General features: G+C 31.9%; 2 protein-coding genes across 14 annotated transcripts; one reads left to right on the forward strand and one right to left on the reverse strand.

The window, feature by feature from the left end:
* Positions 1-1,779: 1,779 nt before the first annotated feature.
* Positions 1,780-16,815, reverse strand: dco (discs overgrown casein kinase 1). Of its 13 annotated transcripts, none has more exons than XM_080158478.1 (10): positions 16,630-16,815; positions 16,042-16,145; positions 13,998-14,117; positions 13,044-13,164; positions 6,036-6,098; positions 5,082-5,298; positions 4,401-4,576; positions 3,416-3,942; positions 2,154-2,291; positions 1,780-1,943 (listed from the first exon to the last, which is right to left on the reverse strand). In XM_080158478.1, the coding sequence occupies exons 2-8, from the start codon at positions 16,142-16,144 to the stop codon at positions 3,801-3,803; spliced, it is 942 nt and encodes a 313-aa protein (XP_080014604.1). In that variant the 5' UTR covers position 16,145; positions 16,630-16,815; the 3' UTR covers positions 1,780-1,943; positions 2,154-2,291; positions 3,416-3,800. The 13 variants fall into 13 exon arrangements, with proteins under 13 accessions (XP_080014604.1, XP_080014603.1, XP_080014600.1 ...); XM_080158477.1 differs by having other exon boundaries at positions 2,154-2,313; XM_080158474.1 differs by having other exon boundaries at positions 2,154-3,058.
* A 1,924-nt stretch (positions 16,816-18,739) lies between these two features.
* Positions 18,740-26,012, forward strand: LOC145317400 (mesoderm induction early response protein 1). Its single transcript, XM_080158463.1, has 12 exons — positions 18,740-18,966; positions 19,304-19,418; positions 19,819-19,939; positions 20,232-20,374; positions 20,748-20,898; positions 21,531-21,613; positions 21,781-21,895; positions 22,338-22,387; positions 22,595-22,810; positions 23,273-23,326; positions 23,853-23,944; positions 24,573-26,012. The coding sequence occupies exons 1-12, from the start codon at positions 18,810-18,812 to the stop codon at positions 24,632-24,634; spliced, it is 1,359 nt and encodes a 452-aa protein (XP_080014589.1). The 5' UTR covers positions 18,740-18,809; the 3' UTR covers positions 24,635-26,012.
* The last annotated feature ends 979 nt before the right edge of the window (positions 26,013-26,991 follow it).

A 26,991-nucleotide genomic window follows, 5' to 3' on the forward strand; every position in this document is an offset into this window, starting at 1 on the left:
GACTATGGACTAAGTTATACTAGTATTTAGTATAACTTAGTTTTCATTGGGGTCTGGTGCTGTTATTAAATATTTGAAATTGCTGAATTTGTGAATTTATGTGGTATTCCACTTGGCATAATACTTGTTTTGTGCTGTAACTAAATTGAAGTGGTAAGAAAGGGGTCTAAGAAGGAAATGTGGGGAAATTTATATTAAACATAAGTCGGTCTCTTCAAATCATCAATATCCAAATTTTAAGAGGTAATTTAAATCTACAACAAAAGGGTAATTTTGTGAATAACCGTTGGGAATGTACATCAATTTATCCCCCACTGTCTAATCTCTTAACATCTCTTAGTATTACATATTAATATTCGGCGGCTAAAAATTTTGCATTTTCTTTCAATTAAACCTAGCATTAAGTATAATGAAATAGAAGCAGATAGTAGCAGTTCTCCTACAGACAGACGTACGGTCAGACATCACCTAGTTATAAATCTATCATAAAATAATAAAAAAAAGTAAGTTTTTAGGAAAAAAATATATTTCCAACACGCATTTAAAGACATTTATTTGACAAAAATTAACATTGTAAAAAAGCTGTGCTTAGAACATTATAATGGTTAATCAAATTATAAAAAAAATTTAGAAAAAGAGAACCCTTTAACTTACATTACCTTTAAATACCACCTTAACATATTACTAAAAATTCTTTAAAAATCTGTTAAAAAAAGAAAAACAATCATAATGTTCTAAACAAGGTTAATAAATACATGCATCAATAAAGGGATACTTCCATGAAAGGCATTTGAACAAAAATAACCCACACTGCAATTTAAGATTATACCATGCTAGTTGAATCTTTATCCTCTAAATCTCAAAAGTTTATCACATAAATCTCATCTAAATAAAGCTTTAGTATTAAATTTCTTGAGACTAAAATATAAGTATCAATATTTCTTTATGAAAAACCTTTCTAAGAACTATCCCTTTAACAAAACCTGAAATAAGTTGAAATAACATTAGTTAAAAAGCATTAATTTAACTAAAAAATTAAAATAACTTGAAATAAATAAAACACAAGGATAAAAGTTGCAAATAAAAGAGCCGAATAATGTCTAACGAGTGTGTAAATTACAAAAAAAAAATCAAATGCACAATAAAGTTTTTTTTACAATAAAGTTTTATTAAGAATCCAGTTACTTTAGTTTTTTTTCTAGTATTAAACAATATCTATTTTGAAAAATTCTATATTTATTCTAAAAATATGAAATAAATATTGAAATCTTATTATGTTGATTTTCTTATTATTAATACGGCAGTTATTTTTTGGTAACAAAAACACTAACTTTGAATATTATGTGGTTTTCGTAAAACAAAGTAAATAATTCATTATGATTAGCTAAGACAGCTAAAAATTCATGTACGTATAGCTTCCTAAATAGGTGTTTAAAAGGCTACAAAAGAATTTTTTGCTGTCCAAAAGTTTCCAAATGTGCTAGATACTTTGTTTTACGATTCATATTAATCTTGTTTCCCGTTCTAAAAAAATCCCCAAAAAGTATTTAAAATAAACAATCACTAAACTTCTAAAAATAGTTTTTATTCAAAGAGGTTTCGTGATAAAGTTTAAATTAAAAATATTAATTTTCGACATATAATATTAAACGCAAATCTTCAATAATAAATAAATGTTTAGAATGAATCCGTGACTTAAATATAAGATATCTACAAATAAAATAGTTTTTTTTAGATGCATGAAATAATATGAAAAGCTTTTATTTAGGTTTTCGTAAGTTTTATTTTAAAATCTTCTTGTTTGAAGAATAACTTAATATTTCCATTGAAGCAGATTATTATTATATTGATTATAAAGCTTGATAAAATGTGATTAAAAGTATAAGTAAACCAGGTCAAAGGTTTACCATGCAAAAAGCATTACTACAAATGAACACACCTAGCTTCAATAATGTTTAGGTTTTAATAACTTCACAATTGAACCATTATTTTGCTATATTTCTTTGAAATGAAAATCTTAAAAACGTAAATTAACGGAATGTAAATGAAATTTTTATTTTTAAAAATATTTTGGAAATTTTGAAAAAGCTAAGAAACGCTCTTATAATTTATAAAATTGTTAATTTTTTTCATATTTTAATATTTATTAAAACTTATTCATAGTTGCGGCTAAGTGTGGTAATATGTAAAATATATTATAACAGGCATAATAAGAATATTATCAATAACACTAGAAATCTGGTAATTAAAATGGTAGATGTAAAAAATTTTAATTTTGTATCAATAAAACACTACGTAGGTAAGAAAAGTTTTCTTTTGTTTTAAAAATCAGTTTTGGACAATTAGCTAGAAATATTTATATCACTGTTTTTATTAAAAATTGTCCCTAAAACTGCGTTTTTTACTCAAATATCCATGCAAAAATTGTACATAACTTTTTTTAACTGCTAAAAATATTTCTTGGATTGCGATCAACATTATAAAAGAAATTTTGAATAAGGGGATTCATTTTTGAAGTGGAGACCTTATGTAGCAAGTTTTTTCTTCAAAATTTGCAACTTCCATCGTTTTTATTGAAATTTATATAAAATTAAATCTTTTCTATTAGGTATGATTTTCATAATTATGTCCTCGCAACCAAGTAGTAATATCTAATTTCTGTACGATAGATTTCTATTTAAATTCTGAATGCGGGTTCAATTTAATTTGACACTTTTTTAACAAACATTTACGAGGATGACAGACGACAATGGTAATAAAAAATAAATAAATGAAAAATGACCAATTTAACAATGTTTTTTAGGTATTTGAATTTTTATTAAACTATTGGTAAGTCGGCAAATAAAATTAAACTTTTCAAATTTTTTTCTTGTCATTATGGGCCAAAGACATAAAAAAATCCGTTAACATTAGGAGATAAATAAAAATTAAGTACTAAAAACAAAATACTATAAATAAGAAACTGAAGAAAACTGAATATTTGCATTAACATAAAAAGGCGAGCAATATTAGATAGCATTATTTTTCATACATGCATCAAACAGAGCAAAGGTGACATCTAGTAAACATTTCTTGAACTAAAATATATTCCATCTCATCCCCAAACAATAATTTCTAATAAAGAAAAAATACACCAAAAGATTCATTAAATTTTTGCACTAGACCCAAAAATAGAAAAAGCAAAGCCACCCCTATTTGGCACATCATCACTAACAACTTTTATTGTCCTTCCCTTTCCTACTTTTATCTCCTTACTAAAAATCAGTCATAAATAAAATTATAGGTAATGCATGTTAACTTTAAGACAATCCTACACATTATTTTGTCTTACAAGGAAGTTAAGATTAGTTGAAGCTTGTTAAGAAATACCTAAATAATTCTACTAAATAAAAACAACCTGGATTAAAAAACTTACAATTTGTTTAAAAATTCACTAAAATCTACTGGTTCAATAAGTTCACTGTTTGTAAATCGTTATGTTGAGATTATAATGTCTTGTTACTTTCAGAGATTTTCAAAGGATTCTTCACGTGAAAAAAGATCAATAATTTGCTTATTTTACTTTATGAAGCAAATTTCCCTGGCTTTTTAAAATACAAGAATCCTTATTGGAATCCCAGTGTGTAGGACTGTCTTATGACGAAATAAAAAAAAAATATTTACAAATGTACATGTGACGTTGTACAGCTTATTCAAGTGTACTGTGTGTATGGGAACGATGAACGTACAAACACTGTTGTTCGCTTTGTGTGCACGCCATGGCGCAAGCACACCGAAAGATTCTAGTGTCTAGATTGAGATCATTTTCTGGAGTATCTGGGGTCCCCGGAGTCGGTTTCTGGTCCCCGACTGCCGCCGAATTTGAGCATGTTCCAATCGAAAACGTAGTCGTAGGTGAATCCCTGGCGATGGAACAGGTTACGAAACAACTGGCGGAGGTAGCTGAAACATGAAAATAATTTTAATTAGGTAAAATAAGGGGCTCTTCTTCAAAATGAAATAAATCGAAAATAAGAAGGGTTGAGCCCAATTGGGTTGTGATTTTCATGTCCTATTGATTTATCTTGGTAAGTTTGGGTTAGGTTAAATGGGTACAAGGGGAAAAAATCTCCCACTCCCCTTTTTTCCAATTTCTTTTTCAAAATGAGGGGAGGGGCTCGCTAGGGTATCATGCAATGAAAAATAACAATATTTATAAATTTAAAAATATGAACTAAAAACTTGAATTTTTATTTACCTTTTTTTTACTTATAAGTAAAAAGACAATTAATGAAACAATAAAGGGAAAAAAATTAAACATATCTATATATTTAAATCAAAGGGAGTAGGTAATTTAAAAATAAACTGTTTTTTTTTGGACAGACACAAATTCTATTATTAAATAAGTCATAATTTATTACCTATAGTCTGGCTTTTCTTCAAATCTAAGTGATCTACAATAATTAAGATAGGTGGCAAATTCGCAGGGGGCCCCCTTGCACAGCACGTCGATGGGGGTGGACATCTTCTTCTCAGATATCCGTTCATATTTCTGTTGCTTCGTGGCAGCGCGCAGTCCTTGCCATGGCAAAGTTCCCTACAAATACAAAATAGTTTAAATTCATACCTAGTTCCTAACAGTAACAATAAATCAAGGGTATCTTTCTTAACAAAGAAATAGTAAAGTTCAATATATTTCAGATGATATTTTTAGACAGCCGTTACAAAAAAATTCAAAAGAGCTTTTATATAACTTAACATCATCCTACGTAATAAAGTATCAATGATAAAATAGTAAATCAATTAAATTGCTATTTTTTTTTTTTACAAAATTTAACTTGTTGGGTAGATATAAGTGAGCTTAAGGTATAAGACAATGGACAATCCCCAGTGAAGATAATCAAAATTACCCCCTTCTGCATATTTAATCATTAGTTGAATCTATTTTGGAACCAGCCAATAGAAATACCCAAAGTTTTTATGCCAACGAAAAATTAATGCGATTATAATATATTTTGGGTACCAGTGTAATTTATCTCCCACAATATATTGCATACATTTAAATTGTTTTTTAGTTTTAACAAAAAATTGTTGTAAAATACCTGAACGAAATACATAAGAATATATCCGAGACTCTCCATATCATCCCTCCGGCTCTGCTCTATGCCCAAGTGGGTGTTTATGCTGGCGTACCTAGCCGTACCGGTCAGGTTCTTGTTCTCCCGGTAGGGTATGTGCTGGTGCGTGCGTGCGTCCCGGTACTTTTTGGCAAGACCGAAGTCGATTATGTAGACGAGGTTGCCCTTTTTGCCTAGCCCCCTAAAAATAAAAATATATCAATATTTGAAAAGCACGAGTACACAATTTCACAAGAACCTTAGGCTAGCCTAGAAGTTAGGGTTTCCTAAACCTTAAATAGTTTTTCAGGGGTGTATATTCTGCACCATATTAATTTTTTCCCCTGCTGCAAAATTTTCCAGCAAGGAAGGGAAAAATGGAAAAATATTTTCAGAACTCTTTATTTTATTCATATCATTCTCCCCCCTACATATTCTTTGTTTTTTTTAACCAAGGAGGGGAGAAAAATGGAAAAACTGTTTTCAGTTCTCTAAATTTTTACATTTTTCCCACCATCCATATATCTTTTATGCCCCCCCCCCCCCCTTTAGCAGGATCAACCATGAAGAATATACACCCCTGTAGATTCTTTAAAATGTTAAGCTTAGGAAACCCTAACTCTAAAGAAATTCAATTATTCTTATTTATTCTAAAGCTTAAGGGAGTTGGCTTTTATAGGAAGAACGCTAAAATTTACTTTGTAAGTTAATAAACATAAAAATTTTTAATTTCTATATTTTTAAAGAAAATGTATTTATAGTATGGTATCTATGACACAGACATTTATCTGCGAATAAGAAATTGAGAGGAAAGAAGGTCATAGAGATTATTTAAACTACGATACATGCATCTTCAAAACAGTTAAAAACCGGTCTTAATCCAGTGGAAATTGCTAGGTTTCGAAGCCATACTGGTATAAATATTATAAATGTACTTACATAAGAAAATTATCTGGTTTGATGTCTCTGTGTATGAAATTTTTACTGTGAATGTATTCAATCCTAAAACAAAAAGATATTTATTAATATTATCAATAAGTAGCGCAGCTACTCTATAAATAAAGTATATGCCCGTATGTGCGTCTATTCGTTTCGTTGCAAATCTAAAATCATTACGAAAAGCCTTTTTTAAATTTTCAAATGATTACCTTATTTTCTTGATTTTTGTAAAATGGACTGCTAGCATAAAATATTTTTTTTTTGTTAATCAAGCTATCAAACTACAACAAAGTCTTAAATAGAAGTACTTTCATACTAGACGTTCTATTTTTAAGCAATTGTGCTTCGCTTTTAAGGATGTAACCATCCGTGTTTATATAAAAGAGATGCTATTTAAAGCACGTAATTAGAACAATAGAGCAAATATTGAATAGAAAATTATTAAAAGGGGGAAATTTTTGCAGAGATCTCGTAATTCGGAAACCATGGAAATTTCTCCTGATCACAACCAATTCACGAATAATTTCCTATGAGTGAGAATTACATATTTCTCGATATTTTCTATTTCATGGCTTAAAAAAACAGATATCATTAAATTGAATCCTATAAAACACGCTTTTAGTGTAGTTTTATTTAGTATTCTAGAAAGGTATTTGAAAATGAGAAATTTTTTTTTTAATTACTTTCTGTTTAGTTGGCCCTCGGCCCTGGGCCAAAGTCCTAAGCCGGGAAAAAACGGGATTAACCTAGCGATTTATTTATTTTTATCGTGGTTTAAAATCAATTTAATTCCCTTTTCTTGTCATAATAGGATAATAATAAATTTAAAAGTCCGGATTAACAACGCCACTTTTTTTAGAGATTAAAATTAAAGTTATTAAGAAAGAAAACAAATTTAGATTTAATAAAATTATCATTTGAAAAAAAATGAATAGATCCAAAATAAAATAATTAAAATAGAATTCAGCTTAGTTGAAATTTAGAAGTGAAATAAGTATAACAGGGAAGTTCTGTTGTTGTTGTTGTTGTTAGCCATCTGGAGGTCAGATGTTGTCACTTCATATGCCAAGGAATTCTGCGCACTTTTTGGGCTGCGTCCAGAGGTCAGAGGGGGTGAGTGTAGTGTTCTTAGCTGTACAGTTAAAAAGATGCTCAGTTGTGTGGTCATTTAATTTACAATCTGGGCATCGTATGCTCTGTGCTGTGTCAAATCTGCTTGTTGTAGACCGTAGAAAAGAACTATATCCTGATCTTAGTTGGGCAAGTGTGCACCGCGTCATACGTGTAAGGCCTTTTTCTTCCTGGACATTAATTACAGGGGGTCGAGAGTTTAAAACTTTGTTTGCAGGATATTTATTTCTACAGTCTCTGTGAGCGTCGTCATGAATCTTCTTTAGCCGTTTCTTGTAGTTGCGTTCAACCGGTTCACCATCTCTGAGATAGGGTTTGACAAGAGGTACATTGTTGATGATGGTCTTTCTCTTGTCTCTAGGCATGATTGGTTCATGTAGAAGGTGGTGATTAGGGTGAACTGGGCGGTGCATGGAAAGAAGGAACTGGTTTGTTAGCATGTCATTGTGTTCTTTCACAGGGAGGATGTTGGTTTCCTGGTGAAGATGACTGACCTGTGACATTTTAATACAACCAGTTGCTACTCTCAGAGCACTGTTCTGTGCTCTTTGCAGCTCATCCCAGTTCGTCTTACTCAGAGATGGCGTCCAGACCGGTGATCCGTAGTTCAGAACTGATCTACCTATGGCCTTGTAAGTATTTACAATAATCTCCTTTGACTTACCCCAGTCAGTCCCTGCCAAGCATTTTAGCACGTTGGTGCGCTGCTGTACCTTCTTCTTGGTTTTGATGGCGTGCTGCCCGAAGTTGTGCATCGGGTCGAAGGTGACTCCAAGGATGGTTGGGTGCTTGACAGTCGGCACGTCTTTCCCTTGGATGGTGATAGGGAGGGTGACACTCATTTCATTGCTGAAAGTGGTGAAGACTGTGGCCGTTGATTTCTCCGGGGAGATTTCAAGACTGCGGCCCTTGAACCAGGTGGCAAGTTGGTCCAGGTAGGGGTTTATTTCATGGCAGGTTGGGTCAATGAGGGGCCCCGAGTTGAGTACCTGGCAGTCGTCTGCATAGGAAATGAGCTTGATGTTGCCTGGTGGTGTAGGCAGGGTGCTCATGTAAAGATTGAAAAGGAGGGGAGAAAGTACACCTCCTTGAGGTACTCCTTGTCTGACAGCCCTGAATTTACTTCTACAGTTACGGAAGACAGTATATTGTTGTCTGCCGCGTAGATAACTGCAGAGGAATCTGATCAGGGTGCCAGACAGCTCGAGGTGCAAGATATCATTCAGGAGCAACTCATGATCAACAGTGTCGAAGGCACGGGACAGGTCGATTGCAACCAGGATGGTCCGGTGACAGGGTTTCCGTCTGTTCAGGTTGCTGGCAATGTGATGGTTTACTTCCTGTAAAGCTGTCACTGTTGATCTGTGCTTTCTGAAGCCATGTTGATGATCTTGCAGGTCTACAGCTGCTGAGAGCTCAGGAAGGATGAGCTTTTCTAAGATCTTTGCAGCTGGAGACAGGAGGGAGATTGGCCGATAGGATTTGCCTTCATCAATCGGTTTACCCGGCTTGAGTAGCGGGATGATCTTGCCTGTCTTCCAGATGGATGGTATGATGGAAGTGTTGATGGTGGTGTTAAAGAGTTGGGCAAGATATTCTACACCCTTGTCCCCAAGGTGTTTGAGCATGACAGGAGAGATTCCGTCAGGTCCAATGGCCTTGGAGCTCTTGGAGGCTTTAATGGCCTCTTTGACTTGTTGAGGGGTGTATTTGTACACTTTGTCAGCCTTTAATTTCTTGATTTGCCTGATGGTCCGGCGAAATTTTTTGGATGGTAGTTTAGAGGCTGCAGGGGTGTACTGCCGATTGAGAAGGTTTACAATCTTCCCGTTTGCTGAGACTATCCTACCATTGAACTTAATAGCTGTGTTGGTAGGTGTTTTCTGCGGCTGGCTGATGCCTTTAATGGTTTTCCAGAGCTTTTGAGATCCTGCTTCACAATTATCAAGGTGGTCTCGCCATTGTGTTTTCCGGTGTTCATTGATCTCTTGTTGGATTTCCCTGTTGAGCTGGTGAAAGCGATCACTATCTGGCTGGCGCACACGAAGCTCGTCACGTTCCTTGATTTTGTTTGCGGTGCTGGAAGGGATGTTGTGTTGTACATCAACAATGCGACCTTTGGGAATAAACTTTCTGGCCGCCCTGTTAATGATCTTAGTGAACGCTTTCTCCCCCTTTATAGATGACGTGGGGTTAGGGAGTCTGGAAAACTTAGTCTCAGTAAACTTGGTGAATCCAGTCCAATCAGCTTTGGCAAAGTTAATGTAAACTTTGTCGTCAGACTTTGAGTTGGTGGAGATGTCTGCTCTAAGCTTGATTATGATTGGTAGATGGTCTGAGTTAAGACTGGATGTCACTCTCCAGGATGTGTATGGCAGGATGGATGATGTTGCCAGTGTGATGTCAGGGGAGCTGTTGTTTTGGCTGGTGACTCTGGTGTCCTGGTCTTCGTTAAGAATACCCATGTCAGAGTCGTTGATTTCATCAGCCAATTTGCGTCCCCGGGCATCTTCTTCCCCCTTGGAGTACCAGTTGGCATGGTGGGCATTGAAGTCCCCGCCTGTGATGGTGAGGCTGTTGCCAGAGGTGTGGGAGAGGATATCCTGGAGTGGAAGATTGGAGCCATGCTGACAGCTAGAGACAGGAGGGATGTAGATGTTGTTTAAGGTGATGTTGTCCTTTTTCCCTATGATGGAGATACTCTGGAATTCAACATCATCGTTGTTCTTGATGCTGTTGGGGATGGTGTTGCTGTGGAAAGGGATGTTTTCCTTCACAAGGAAGGCAAGGCCGCCTCCCTTGTCTTTCCGTCTGTCCTCCCTGATAAGAGTATAACCTGGTGTTTTGATGTCTTTAGATTTATCTGTCAGCTTGGTCTCTTGCACCATGGCAACATGGATGTTCTCTGTTGTCATGAGGTGCATCAGTTCTGTATTCTTGCTCTTGATGCCGTTGATGTTGACTTGGCATATATTCAGTTCTTGTTCACTGCTGGTGGGTTGTTGTTGATGATGTGTGGGGGGTGTAGTTGATGGTGAGGATGGTGGTGAGGGTGTGGAAGAAGGAGGTGGAGGTGGGAGGGGGGTGCAGCAAGGGCCTTTCCACTGCTTAAGAGCCTTCCTTGCTCTTAATGATTTAAGTTGGGAACATTTAAGGTGAAGCCAGGATAAACAGCAGGTACATTGAACTGAATAGTGAGCTCTTGTGATGTTCTTGGTACAAGGTGGGCATGTCCAAGGTCCAGGGTTCTGCTCGATGCCGGCGATGATAAGCAATAGCAGAAGTAGCTTCCGACTAGCATACTTCCTTGTCGAGTAAATTAAAAAGATTGAAGAACTCCTGGCTGAAGTGATTCATCTGCTCCTTCTGGAGCTTTGGTGTAGCAGATGTTGCTCGAGTTGTTGGTCTCCTCGAATGGTTGTGGTTGGGGACGGGGATGTCCCACAAAACCCTCTGCTGTAACAACCGGGAGTTCTGTTAATTAGTAGCGCCGCAACACTTAGAGTAAGAATTGATAACAGTGAACTATAATACAGTTCAGGGGAAAAAGAAAACAGTAAGAATATGTTACAGATAATCTTATCAATGTCAAACGGACAAGCAGTAGGAAAGCAAATGTAAGCCAATATTGAAATCTCTGTGTACTAGTCTGTATGTGTTTGAGTATGCATACGTGAAAAAGAAGGAGTAAATAGTGGAAGCTTATAGTGCGATGTACTTTTTAAACAAGGAAACTTACTCGGATATATCTTAGTTATGGCGTGGCTTTGCTACTAATAATTAACTTAAAATTTCTGTAATCTTTAATATAAATTAAGTATTTTATATTAAAATTAAAATCTTATTAGATTCCAGTGAACAAAATTAAAACGTAATTTCTCGTGCTAAATTAGAAATTATTTTCTTTTCAAAGAATATCTACTAAATATTTTGTGTTGTTAAGAATAATTTTTGTTAGAGAGTTTATATCCTATTATATAAAGTAGTAAGCGTTTTTTGTTTGTCCCGAAGGATCTCGCTAACTGCTGAACCGATATTGTTCTCCTTTACAGTGAAGCTTCTTATAGGTCCTGGGAAGGTTTTAAACTATTTTTGGGGAGGGTGTCTTCACCCCCTCCCCCCAAATTTTTTTTACTCTTTTTAAACTCAAATATAAAATGGGATGAGGCACACTTTTCCCCCTCCTACCTTAAGTGCCCCTAGAGCTCTAGGGGCGTAGCCGCTAGTTATGTTTTTAAAATAATACAATTAAGGTCTAATTATAAATATATATCTTTCAAATCAAAGCTTTCTACACGTAGGGTTAGTCCGTCTGACCAAAAATCCAAAAAAAACATACCTAATAGTCTAATGTCTAATAAAACGTGCCAATTCTTTTCTTGGAGCGTTTTGTTCTAAGTGTGTTTAATATGCATAATCAGATATTTGCATACGAATGAAGTATAATACAGGCAAATTACATATATTCTATAATTCTATTTGTCCAATAGTTTTTAGGATCGTTTCTTAAAACCTATGCATCATGTTATCCTTCTTGTATATTTGATTTGAACAAGTTATCATGACACGACAACATTTCAATCATTTGATAAATCATGAATTTTTTATGCAAAAAATTGCATTTTCATATTTGTAATTGCGCAATTAAAAAGCACAGCTTTTCTACAACTATGACTCTTCGTTAATTCGTCATAGATCCTACTAAGACATACTACGCCTAAAGTTTATAAAGCTAATCCTTTAATAAATTGGTAAAATTTTATAATTGCATCTTCTATGTAATAAAATACAAATGCAGTCCATTGTATTAAAATTAATCATGAAACTTTATTCATTTATAAGCTCTACTTGATGAATTTTGTCATTCTTGTTATTAGAAATACAAATTAAAAACAACTCTTTAATTCCTCATTGAAATATCAGGAACAAATAAAATATTTTTCAAGGAGAGGGATCTGTTTTTTTGTTATTTGGATAATGCAAAAAATTCAAAACACGATAGGAGGGTAAGTAAATGTCTCCTATCTCCAAGTTTAACCTGATTATGTAACTTAAAACATATAAAAAGCTAATAATTTTATATGCTCCAGTAAGTGAAGTATTATGTTTAATTATCCATACGCTATCAGGACTAAGAGCTTAAACCAAATATATTATTTTTCATCCTAAAGTTGGATCTCAACCCTACACATGTAGTCAATACATTAACACTAGCTGTAAGGAAGATACCAAAACAATTTTCTTTTCTTTCCATAAATGTATCTCATCCTTATACCTACTATTATATAATGTAGTAAGGTTTTTTTTATCTGTAACGAAGGATCTCGCTAAACTCTTAACCGATATGATTCTCATTTAAAATTAACCTTCTCATAGGTCCTGGGAAAGTTTATAACTATTTTAGGGGTGGGTACCACGGTCCACTACCCTTTCAAGAGAAATCAAACCTAGAAAAAGTAACCCCCCTTCAAATTTTTTTTTTAAATTTCAAACTAGAATTTAAAAAAGGGTCGTCAATTTCAACCGCCCCCTCCCTCTCAAGTTCCCCTAGAGGACTCTAAGGGCGAAGCCGCTAGTGTAACTTTTAAGTAACTGGGAGGAATAAAACTTTAAATAAGATAAAGTAAATGTCCCCCGATGTTTAACCTCATTAGTAAACTTAAAAACATACAACTGTGTAAGCTCCAGTTAGGAATGTAAGTAATATATATTAAGTTGAATTACCCATATGCTATCAGGACAAAGAGCTTAAACCAAATATATTATTTCTCATCCTAAAGTTGCATCTCAACCCTACACATGTAGTCAATACAACAACATCAGCTGTAGGGAAGTTACCAAACAATTTATCCTTATACAATAAAAGTCAAAGTTTACCTGGATATCAATTGGTCAGCAAGTAAAAGGACGGTTTTCAGACTGAATCTTCGTGAACAAAAGTTAAACAGGTCTTCCAAGCTTGGACCCAATAATTCCATTACCATTACGTTATAATCACCTAAAATAGTAGCAAAATATTGATAATTATGATAGTTGAATAAGAAAATGTGTATTGTTTTAAAAATTGAGCATGTTTGTTTAACTTTCAATCAAATAGAATTTCCTGATTAGAATGGATTATAGTGGGACACCTGTCATTTTAAATCCATGTTTAAGTAGTGATCTTAAGGGATATAAAAATGAACGCTAAGTTAATGTACATCCCTACTGATAAAGACAAATTACCCCTTCTGTAGAAAACAATTATTGGTGGAAAAATTTGTACACTGCACTGAGAGTTTTTATCAACCAAATCAAGATTTGATAGAAGTTTCAAGGTATAAGCTAACGATTGAGACAATGTGTATATAATAAAACTTAGTATAATTTACAGTCTAATATCCATTCCCTCCCCCTGTATTGGTATAACATCAATTCCTCAAGAAAAATCCACAAAATACCTAGAATTTACAAATGCGTATTTTAAAATATTATTTTGTGCTGACTTATCTTTTTTTCTATTAAGATCTAGCAAAAAGTTATTACTTACCTAAAACGTTTGTAATTTATAATTTTGTTACATTGATATTAAAAGATTGATAACGGAAAGAAAACGAAGTAGCGGGTTTCGTCTATTTTCACAGTAGCTTTTTACTAGGTATTTCTAGCCCCTGCATGGGGGGTCTAGACCTGCGGGGCAATCATTAACCTAAAATAGTCTATAAAAAACTTCAATGAAAATACGGCTACTTCGTTTTCTTTCTTGTATGATCCAAAATATTTACTTAATGATATTCAACAAATATAATGAAACTCTCTCGTAGAAAGTCCCCTTAATGAATGTAAACTAACCTTCTGAGCCGCACCACTTGATGGCAGGTATACCCACACCACCTTGCATTATTCTGTAGAACTTGGACTCTATGTGAAGTTGGGGGTGCTTCGTTTTTATGCATTCTAACTTTATTGCAACTAAAATAAAAAAAGATTATTTGAACATTTTAAAAGTCACTCAATCAATGAGGCACGACTAATAGAGATGGTAGGAAACTAAAATCTATCTGTTCCACACGCTTATAATATTGTACCTTGTTATTCTAGGAATCATTATTCCGAAAATCAGATGAAGAAGATAACTATATTGTATAAAAATTAAAAATCTGCATGTTTTAAATGGACGTACGGACTTTCTGGTAACGATTTTAGAATTGCTACGCTTCCTAATCGTACGTAAACGGGCATAAAACCTCTGCATTTCTTAGTTATTTTATTTATTGCAGTTTATTATCGCAATTAAAAAGTACAGGATTACTACAAATAACAATAAAAATGTCAATTTTGTATGAAAAATAAAATCAATCTTAATAAAAAAAAATTACATCATAATCATAACAATATTTTTTTGAGAAGCAGTACTTAGCTCATGAGGGTACGGAATAAATGATAGTTAAATTAATCTACATCTCTTTCTTCTTCCAGAAAATGTCGCAAAAAAGAACTGAATACGCGAGAGGAAAAGTTTGTCATTGATTGTTCCATCCCTGTTTGTGTAACTTATCTAAAATACGAACTAGGTATGCTAAATGTTGTGTATATTATTGCGTAACAAGGCAAGCCTCAACTTTTCAACTGTAAAGTATTACAAATTCATTTGTATAATAATGGGCAAGGCGAAGCTTCTCTATAATCAAGTTGTTTTAAACTACAAGTATGTCTATGTTAAGCATGAGACTTTTAATTAATATTGAATATTAAATGAGACTTGTCACTCATGAGTCTAATTTGTTGCGCGTCACTTTTATAGATGTTGCCATCCTTGTTTATTATAAAACAGAGGCATTGATAGAAAGAAGAGGGGCACTGCCTTGACAGTTAAACAGTAGCAGCTGATACTTATGTGTAATAAGGACTTAAAAGCAATGGGTCTGTAATTAAATTATTCTTAGGTAGGTTTCTTGTTTTCAATCTATTCTTAATTTTTTTCTAAGTCTTAAGCACTTTCTTACTCCTCCTAACCTTTAAGTTTAGTTTTACTAAATAAATAGCATGTAAATTGATTGCGTTTACAATAAAACACTAATGTTTATGCAATTAAAAAAAAACACTTGCGCATTGTCTGGAAGTCTGAAAGTGTGTGTAGAAAAAAACCTTTCCCTTTCTCATTCCTTCCCAATTCAAAATCTTTGTTGCTAAGTCTTGCAAATTACTTTTTTTGCACACTGCTAAAAGTATAAAAAAACAAGTGACAGATTCCGGCGAAGTATGCAGAAAAATACCAATAAAAATCACGTTAAACTATTGACTTTTAGGTTTAAATAAGGCAAAATACTTTATTGTAATTATAGGGAGGGAAATACATTGCAGTAAATGTACAAGCATTCTTAGAATATAAAAAGTTACAATAAAAATAATAAAAATTTAAATACATCTAATTGTAGACATACTATTATTTAAAAGAGGAACTATTTAGTATTTCAATGTCGAATCTTTTAATGATAATAAAAGATAAAACAAAATTGACAAAGAGCAAAAAGGCTAATATATGTTCAACTTTAATATGTATACAACATATACATAATGATGCTGTTATGCTAATATACTAAGGCTATAATATTAACCCAACTAAGCTCTATTTTGATCAATGGTTACCCTAGTTTAAGCACTAGTCTCATGCGTTTGACTGACAACTATCATTAGGTAGTTATAGTGCGTTTCAATTTTACAAGTTCAGCTACGGTAATGGATATATTATTACTTGGATCTAACACCAGATTTTCATGTTCTTTAATAAAATAAAACTCGCAGCGGGCTAAAATAACCAATAAATTAACAATTTTTCCCCTGTCGTTATATCCACGTAGATAAATTCTAACTCCATTACTGCGGATTATTTTACCTTCATCTCCAGTAGAAATATTTGTTCCAAGATAAATATCACCAAAGGATCCGCTTCCAATTTTCCTGCCCAGGCGATATTTGTTTCCCACTCTTAGCTCCATCCTAAATAAAAATAATAAATTAGCTAGGTAACTAACAAAATTATTTCACTAGGTACATAAATTGCGAACAGAAAACAAACATTTTTGTTTGCAATAATACCTATCTAATAAAAAAAAACATTTATGATTTGTCCGTCCGTAACGGAAAGATCTAATCGTTAATTTGACAATTATGAAACGTCCTATCTATTTTAAGCCATGTTGGATGATTCTTAAGACAAAATTCATTATACATAATAAACCAATTCTTATTTCATTCTCCTTTGATATCACTTTTTAAATTTAGAGGTAGGTACCTACCATTTTTTTCATACCTAGTAATGACAATAAAATGAAATGTGTTTTTTTATATGATTTGGGTAACAGATTAAAAAAGTTGGACTTTCCAATTAGGATATTCTGTTCCCCAACAGAAACGAATAAGTAAGTGTTGGTTTGATAGGAGGATAAATTTACATGTGTATTTCTAAAAAGATGAATAGTACCTGTTAAAGACAGATATATGACTGTAAAACACTGAGCCACAATCCCTCTGTCCCTGTCTCTCTCTCTCTCCTCCCTCTGACCAAGATTAAGTTAGTCCACCTCTTATGTCCTGTTATCCCAAGCTAAGCCATCTTTACAGTATAATCAACAAATAAAACAATAAAAGCAAATTAAATCGTCTGAAACTGAATAGGTATTAAATAAATGAAATAATAGAGATAGGTAGATTTAAGTTGATTAGGTCTTCTTTTCTTTAAATCAATGGAAAATAAATATAGGCTAAGAAAATTTGAATTTGCTAAAATTTTCGCAGGGGGAAGCTTTTGGTATAGAGAATACAAAGGTTTTCCCCTTAGAAAACAATTAAATAAAATTTGAAATTTGTTAAGAAAAATACACCTAAAACTATAATACATAATATATATTAACAGATTTCATAATATTTGCATTTACGAATAGTAGGTATATTTTCTATATTTCATAGAAAAGTAAATATAGCTAGCTAACTAGCTTTATTTGGGACACATTTTAATTGGTATACATAATACTTTATTAATATCTAGAGGTATAAAAGATTTAATAATAATAAAAATTATAGATATCCATAAGTCGATTTTGAACAATTTCATATACTTTTTAAGCCTAAATTACAAAATTAATTTTTTCACTATACACAATTAACAAAATGAAGATGAGAAATTTTTAATAATAAAAAGACTACTTTTTCCTTTTATATATATTAACAATAAAAATAGCATAAAACTCCGAACACTGAATCATATTTTAAAATACAATAATATAAACAATAATTCACTGATTAATTAAATATAACAAAAATTAACTTGAAACTACAAATTGAAAAGAGAAACTAACTCTAACTGGGGTAGAAAGAATTGTAAATGAAATAAAGACTCAGTTCTGAATCAGCTGCGAGCTTTGCTTTGCTTGCTGTGTGGATCAGCTGGGATGGTGTGTGTGTGTGTGTGTGTGTCAGCCTTCTTCACAAGAGTTTAGCAAGGTTAGCCACAGAGGCACCATATCAAAATATCTAAGAAAAATATATTCTAGTTGTTTATATAATGAATCTGTTTTAAAATCAATTTAATTAACAAATTATTGATTATATTTATTTAAAATAGAAATATTAAGAATTATAAACTAAAATTTGGTAACTCTGTTTCTGTCAGAGGAGGGAGGGAGTCCAAACAACGCAATTTACATGGTTGCCTACTTTGGTTTAAAGGTTAAATAATATTTAAACAAAAAAATTAATTTATACATATTGTATCTGACAGTATTTCTGTGGTAAAAGCTACCACAATAAAAAAACTACTTGAATTTGAAGATAATCTAAGAAGCCTTATTTACTCACTTTATATTAAAGTTGGCAACCTAAAAAATATAATTTTAAATGTCGTCTTTGTTTTCAAATAAAAGCAGGGTTTACTTATTTTTAATCATAATATATTAATAATTTCATAAAAATGAGATATGAAAAAATTGTTTCAAAATTTGGAAACATTCAAATAAGTAAAAAAAATACAACATTGCAATAAAAAAAAAAAATATTGACTTAAAGTTGGCAACTGTTTATTTTGTAATATTTCGCAGATTTTGTGTACACTCCAAATATACAAACAAAAATATATTATTTGTAAACAAAATACAAATTATAAAAATTAATTTATACAATATACATAACTTGGTTGAAGTATGTATCTCATTATAATTAGAATTATTTTATATGTATTTTTATAATTTATAAATAGATAGTTAATGTTTTGTCTAAAAGTATATTTTACTTTACAAATCAAAATATTCGGTCTAAAAAATGCGGGAAAATATCATTTATTTTTATATTCTATTTTGCTATATACAATTTGAATGTAATAATAATTCAAAGAATTTAAAAAAAAATAGATGTTATTCATTACTAAGATATAAAAAAAAAGATCATTGAAAAACTTTAATTAGGCTTCAGGTAAATTTTGCATTTTAAAAAAAGTTCAGATATTTTTTTCAGTTTGCTATCTTGTAGTTTATAGAATTATCACTTCGCTCACACAAATATTGAATGAATTTTAATAACTAATATCCATTAATTTCAGAAATAAGTTTTCACAGAAAAATAACTTTTTTCATATCCGCTTACATCTGAGGTAAACAGATAGATGCCGGAATGGATGAGGAAGCCTTGAAACAAACCGGAGAAGCAGGTTCAGCCCCACCATCCTCCGGGACCCCTTCAAACAATGAAAATGATGTTGAAAAAATGGACGATCAAAAAGAGTCTTCAGTTACGCTAGATGAAGATAAACAGAGCACTGATGGAGATGGTAAATATATTGAATGAAAATTAATTTTTTAAAAATCTTATAAACCCATCTATCCTGTATATAAATATATCATTTTTGAAATTTTTAAAAATCCTAAAATGTGTTATTTTATTGTAACAAGGGGTTATATACGTAGAGGAAGTTTTATAAATGTATCAGTTCATTCTTTGTGGTACGCAGTGCAGCTAACTAATCATATTTTAATTTCAGTTCAATAGTTTATTTTTATAACTATGAATAAATTTCCTTTTTCATGGCATTAAAATGCTTTGCTAGTCTTCATCTAATAAGTCGATATTGCAGCCCAAATTTCTGACATAATTGTCCTTGTTTATAGATGATGAGAAGGAATTTGAGCCAACAGTTGAGATGATGATGAATGAATTTGATGACGAACAAACTATTGAAGAAGAAGAAGAGCTTGGACAGGACGATGCTCAGGAAGAAATCAGGTTAATATAGAAATTTCATCTAACTAAGTAGACTGACTTCCTTTGCCTAGAATTTTCCAATATTTTAGATCATGAGGAAAAAGTTTAATGAACCACCTGCATCGCTCTATTGTAATAAATTTCATTTGTTTCAAAATACAGAAACAGATTACCTGAAGGACATTTATTTTATTTCAGTAGAAAAGCAATAACAATACTTTGAAAGAGATAAAATATTATATAGAAAAAACTGTTTTCGCATTTCAAAGTCCATCATTGATAAAGACAGATACAGCAAACCATATATAAGATTTTATGTGGACCTCTATATGAATTGTCTCTAAAAAGTTTGTCTTTTACTAAACAAACGAATGTATGTAAAAAGGAAATTTTGAGTAATAGTATTGATATGATTTTTTAGTGCGCTAGAAAAAGAACAAGACATGCCAATTGAAGAATTATTAAAATTATATTACAACAAACCTCCAATAGGAGATGAACAAACAAATAATGATGAAAATACACAGCAAAGAGAAGAACAGGTAGGTTTATATATTTTCTTTATCTTAAGAGGACAATTCCGACTTCATAGTCTTTTAAAGATATTTCATGAAAGTAATCCTAAATAATTTTTAAAAAAAGATGTCCAATTGTAACTATTTTATAAAAAGAGTAATTTATTTTTATCATGTTGTTGTCAATGCACAATAAGTCGAAGAAATTTTATATAATGTAAATCAAAAATGTTGATATTTATTCTGCAAAACAAAAATATGAAAGGCGAAATAGTCTTAACAGTTTATAAATTAATATAAATTTCTGCTGTCATTTAAGGATGAAAGTGAAGTAAAGGCGGGTGAAAGTGAGACAACCGGCAGCTTGTCAGAGGATCCGAGCCAAACAATTAGTACAAGAGGCGAGAAAAGAGCCATGGCGACACCGCCACCCGCCAAGAAATCAAAGTCTGAGCTAGCAAAGTAAGTTTTTGTGTTGATTAAGAACAGCTTTGTTCACTAATAACTCAGTAAGAACTAGCCAACAATTCTTATAGGAGGCCCGCAAGAAATACACCGCTTTAACTGCTGAAAGACTGCCACAAGTGGACCCAATACCATAAAATTTTTAATTATAAAAACATTCTTAGTTACTGGCAGCCTAACTTTATGCTCAAAAATAAGCTTATAATTTTGCTTCTAGCACTGTTTTCTTAATTGTTTTTTAGTAATGGTCCGTATGGTGTTTTAAAACGGACATATAAAATTTTAAATTAAAAATAATAAAAGACTAGATTTCTTTCTAATTGAAGTAAGGAAATTGTTTTTATTGTTGTCTTAATATCCATTTATCTAGATTTTACACAAGTGCAGTGGAGGGAAGGAGTTTGCGGAGCTCCGCAGGGAACCCTGGGGAGGTAGAGGAGGAAGAGGAGAGTGAGGAGGAAATTGAGGAGGGGAAGGATTACTCCTGGAAGAAAACTATTATGATTGGTCCATCATATCAGGTAGAAGAATGGACAGATAGACATAACTATAGATAGATAGATATATTAAGCAGAGGATAGATTATTCCTGAAAGAAAACTATTATGATTGGTCCATCATATCAGGTAGAAGGATGGACAGACAGACATAACTATAGATAGATATTGATCCATCTCAACCCAAGACTACTTTATCAAACTAACATCTTTGTACAGGCCAAATATATATTTCAAAAACAAAAGTTTTCATTCTCAATCGTCCTGTAAAGATGTTTTCATATATCTTGTGTACGGCTTTCTTTATTGGGGAAGATGAAAATAAATAAATGAAGAAAAGATGAAAATAAAAATGAGTTTGCCGAGGCAGTAATAGATTTTTTCTTAAAATTAACTATAGGGCTTAAATCTACCAACAATGCATAACCTATTTTAATTTACAGCGCATTGAAAAGCGATTTAGGCCTTCATTTGGGCCACTCTTTTACATATATGTATATGTGAGAAAAAAATGTACATAGAAAAAGATATATAGTATATTTTAAATAATAGAGGGATTGAATGTTATACAGACCTAGAGATAGATTAATATTTGTAATGACTAGACAGACAATTAGAATTATTTAGAAACATTGATCGAATTTTCACACTTTTCAGGCCTCTGTTCCCAGTGGTTTAACCGACTATGACAATGATACACTTCCATACGAGAATGAAGACAAGCAGCTTTGGGATCCTAGCAGGAATGCAATCATTCATTACTCGCTTTATTCAATTTAACTTTTTTAAAGAAAGAAAAAATACAGGGGGAGAATATATTGTCAGGCGGTAATCAAAAACACCGAAAAAATAAAGCTATCAAAGACAGCATTTCACACATAAGAGCTCTAAAGAATGATGCCTTTATCAGATTAACCGAAGACTCTACCCTCCAGTACCTGAGTAAATCCGCCGAGGCGATGGCGTGCGGCGGGGGCGTTAACGCCATCCCCAATGGCAGTCATATCAGAGATGACGAACAGGTTAGTTTATAAGCTGCTACGCTTCCCTGATAAAAACCTAATGTAAATGCAACGTGATTTTTTTTTTCATTTTTTTAAAATAGGTTCTTATCTTAAATTGCTTTATTTCTTTTAATGCATTTTTGAAGAAAAAAAACGATCTTAATCAATCAAGGACACTACGGCGTTCGCATTATGTTATTTGTATGTCCGTGTGTCTCTCGGTCCATCCGTCTTAAGTAAGTTAGCAGAGTAAATCTAGCTTTGGTTATATTAAACTTATAAGAATGTTTTTTTTGTTAGTTTTTAATAATATCAAGGTGACTTTAGAGGGCAATATAATTTCTGTATGTTAAAGTTTGTATGTCTTTACACGAAAGGACAGTTATCGTTTTTTCTTTTTTCATGAATACTATTTTTGTTATTATTTTCTAAAAAGAAATAATAGTGATTGTATATTTAGGCCTTGTTTTTATTGTTGCAATGTGGATACAATGTAGACGAAGCTTTGAGGTAAAACTTAGTCATATTCAAATTTTTAAAAATTCTAGGCTAAATTTACTCTTACAAACATTATCTGGAATCTTTAATAGCCTTAACAAAGTGACTTTAATGTGATTTTCTATTGTTTTCTAAGTTAACTTTGCTTAAAACATATATCTACCTAATTCATATAACACCTTACTGTTATTTTGTTGTTCTAATTGAAATAATTTGCAGGCGAAGGCGAATGAACGCCGTGCCTCCAGCTGACACTATGAGCCTCTGGTCAGAAGAGGAATGCAGAGCTTTTGAAACCGGTTTGCGCGTGTACGGCAAAGATTTCTACAGCATTAAGAATCAAAAGGTTGGGACTCGAGCCGTGGGCGAGCTTGTACAATTTTACTACCTGTGGAAGAAGACAGAGAGACATGATGTCTTCGCCAATAGCTTCAGGTTAGGGGTAAACATTTACTTCTGCATGGCAAGGACGTTTATTATTTCATTGTCTGGATATGAAGCAGCTGTACTTTCTTGGTCACTGTTATATTGTTCTGCCTTCAAATTTTGGTTAAATTTGGCATAAAAATGAAAATGTTCTTTAAATTTTTTGCTTAACTAATGCTTTATATGAAAACAAGGTAGATATACAATTTGTTCTTTATTACCCTATGAAAATCACTTTTTTTAAAAATAAATAATCTTTGGTTGTATCTTGATTATGTAGTTGGTTCTAATCTAGTACTTAGGTAGTGTCCAAACTTTTCAACCAAAATTTCAATCTACAAAAAAGAATTTTTTTTATGATTGTGTAACTGTAACTATTTATCATCGATTGTCTTATCCCTTGAGATCCCTGCGACTTTAAAAAAGATTGCTTGACTTCTATAATTAGTTAAAATATTCTTTAATTTGTAGGATGGAGAAGAAAAAATATACCTTGCACCCTGGTACAACTGATTATATGGAAAGGTTTGTGATTTTAAAATAGTTGCTGAGATCATAATGGACAAACATAGATTGTTCTATTTCACAATTAATTCTATCTTTTTAAATTTTCCTATAAAATTATCTACATATGCAAATTTTTCTACACTTAAGGAGTATCCATAACAAATAACTCTGATCTTTCATTTAAGCATGTTGGAATCGTCCTATTAATTTTAAACTTTGTATGATTCCTGTTAGGTACGATTTAGAAATAAATTCTATAAGCATAACTTTAAAGTAAGTTTGTCTATTTTAAACGGGATGATTTCCATACCAATTTTAAATTCGCTTTATTTTTTAAATATAAATTCCTGGTACTATTAGGCATAAAGATAAACATAACTATAATCAAGTCCTTAAACGTAAGTATGTTAAACGTACTTATTAGCCATCCTGTATTTCAATTTGGGAAATTTTCCAACAGATTTACATAGACCATCTCATTTGTTAAGCTTGCTTTTTTTAATGTTGTCATCCTTGTTTAAGGTTAACTTTATTTTTACTTTAGGTTCATAGACGAGCAAGAATCTGGTAGAGAAAGATCCACCAGTCCTAACTATCATTCTCTTATCTATGGAGATACAAAGAAAACTTGCGAGGGTAAGTCACCTGCTTATACCAACAGCGAAATTAATTATTTTAGAAATCACGAAACCTGTATGTGATTTTCAGCTGGCGTTGGGAATGCAACACATAGTAAAATTGACGACTTTTTTATCTGCCCCCCAAATATTTGTTTAGATTTATTTCGCTTGTTGGCTATACCTTATTCCTGGTAAGTCTAGTCTCACGTTACAAAACTATTTACAAGGAGGGAGGGGAATATTTTACTCTAAATTAGACTAGTCCCCAAAGATAATACGTTCTTTATTTTTATTGGCTCAAAAAACTTTGTGGACGTTAATAAAATCTTGATTGTACAAACTAGCCGAGTCCAAACTTTTTCATTAATAATTTTAACCTACATAAAGGATAATTTTGTTTATTCAGATATATTAAGGCATTGGTCTGTAATATGTGTATTTTTTTATATCCATTTTCCAAAATTTTATGGGAATGGGGTAGATCCTTATATACCTTTTTACTATTCCATCTTAACTTACAAAAAAAGATGCAAAAATAACCTTTGGTTTAAAAATTTCTGTATGCTTCGCGCAACTACTCCTTCAGTTTTAATTATAAAGCCAAAATAATCAAAAATTTAATTTTGTGATAAATAATTTTTTAGACAAGGCCGACATAGCTGCCGGCAAAGAGGATGATTTGAGCACAGAGAGGTCAACAGAATGACCAACACAAATACAAATATTAACACAATGCCCGATAGTTATATAATGGTCATGTCAATGACCGGTATCAATAGAATGATGACCGCTAGCTTGCTACGGGCAAATCAATTGTTATAATGTTTTCTTCCGATTTCTTTCTTCTTAATTATTTTTATTATCTATAGACCAGTTTATTTTTAATATACATAGATACATACAAAATGTAAGAAAGATAATTTATGTTGTTTAATAAAATGTTTTGTTCTCGTAATATGCAGCAAAATATAATTTAATTTTACGGTGTATTTTGTATGAAATAAATATTACGAGATTTTGACAGATTTCCCCTCCCCTCAATAGGTAAACTTTTTTGTTATTATTTACCTAGTTTGATCATGTTTTTTTATTTATTTTATAGACATCACAGTGAATTAAAAGTGGACGTAAGAATAAAAATGACTAGAAAGACCTGGTACCCCTATACTATACATAACTTTTCTAAGTGTAAAAGGCAAATTACCGCAAGAATAGGTACTGTTTTTAAACCATTACTTTTAAAATATGTATGTTGTACAATACATATGTACCTTTGAGTTATGGTTTCAAAAGGTGAAATGTTGGAATATTTATTTCTTTATAACTTCTATCAAAATTCCAAAATTAAAGTATTTTATAAATATTGCTTAAAATATTTTTGTCCCTACTTCCATTTTTAATTTACTGTGACCTGTTTTTTTGTTGATCATTATATACATAAATGTTATTGTAGTTGTTTACCTCACTGAAATGTAGTGTAATCAGAAATTCTGTATTTCATGTACAAACTTTAACTACGAGAAAAAATCTTATTCTTAGGTAGGTATATTAAACAAAGATGTATTTTTGAGGAATATTTTATTTGAAATAAGTTAAAATGTAAAACTTCATCAAAACTTTTAAAATCTCTTTTATACTATTACTTAACGCATCCATTTGACTTTACAGTCCAGAGAATATACAGCTAATATTTTATTTTTTACATAAGCAGTACTTAAATACTTTTTTTTCAAGAGACATGCAATGAAAGTTTTTATTAATCAAAAGTAGTTAACTCGTTAGGTATACCTAACATTGATTTTTTATTTCACTTTTTTGAAAATGAATTTTTAATTTTCATCTTAAGTGTAGGTTTTATGGCAAACTTGTAACATAAATATTAAATTTGGATTTTCTTGCATGGATTTTGACTTAGATTATTTTCATTATGTTTTTATGTCACATTAAATATTGTGGTTTATGTCTAAAAAAATAGCAAATAATTTGAATAACATATGGAAACAATCTTATAATTAATTTTGAAACAAATATTTTGTCCAAAGAATTAGTGATTTTTAGTTACTAATAAAATCTGTAAACATGAATATTTTTTCTTGTAACCAAACTACTTTTTAACTTACCTTGTCAATTCGTCCGATTAATTCATAATTGATTCGGTTTCCTTCACAAGAACATGATAGATATATTTATAATACAAAGTAGAACGATGTCTGTCTTTCTGTCTGTATGTTTGTTTGTCTGTCTGTTTGTTTGTAGCGAAGGGTTTTCGCTAACCGCTGAACAGATCGGGTTCTCCTTTCTGTCTGTCTTTCTGTCTGTATGTTTGTTTGTAGCGAAGGGTTTTCGCTAACCGCTGAACAGATCGGGTTCTCCTTTACAGGGTAGCTCCTCACAGGTCCCGGGAAGGTTTATAACTATTTTCTTTGGGGGTGGGACACCCCCAAACCCCCAAAAAAATGAAAAATACCCCCTCCCCCCCCCCCAAAAAAAAAATCTAAAATACGAAAAATTTGTTTGATTAAACCTCTTGGGGCAAAGTCCCTAGAGGCTAGGGGTGAAACCGCTAGTTTATTGAATAAAGAACCACCACATAAATATTAGTGTTTCCTGAATAGAAACAAAATTTTAGTCATAACAGCGTAATTGGTACTAATTATATTGATCATCATCGTAGGTGAGTAAGAACTTCAACATGGGTACAATGATAATCTGAGCTGTGTATATCAATAGACAGAGTATATCTAGATGGTCCCAACTGACCCCAGTTTTTGTCAAAATTAAAATAGGGAATTTTAGCAGACAGAAACTTTTGCTTACATTTTGTTATATACGAGATTAGAGTAAAACTATAAATCTGTTTATACGAGATACGAGCGATGAAATTTGAGACGAATTTATTCGACGATATAATTTTTAGAAAGCTAACTTTATTAAAAGAATTTTATAATAACTAACCTACTAGGTATATGTTATGTCATATGCTTCACATTATACGTACGAGGGAAGTAATTTTTACACAGATTAATTTACCCAGGAAAAGCTTAATACTAAGGTAAGCTGACT

The sequence above is a fragment of the Acartia tonsa genome, chromosome 4 (genome assembly GCF_053477335.1).
Source record: "Acartia tonsa isolate MP-2025a chromosome 4, ASM5347733v1, whole genome shotgun sequence".
NCBI lineage: Eukaryota > Metazoa > Arthropoda > Copepoda > Calanoida > Acartiidae > Acartia > Acartia tonsa.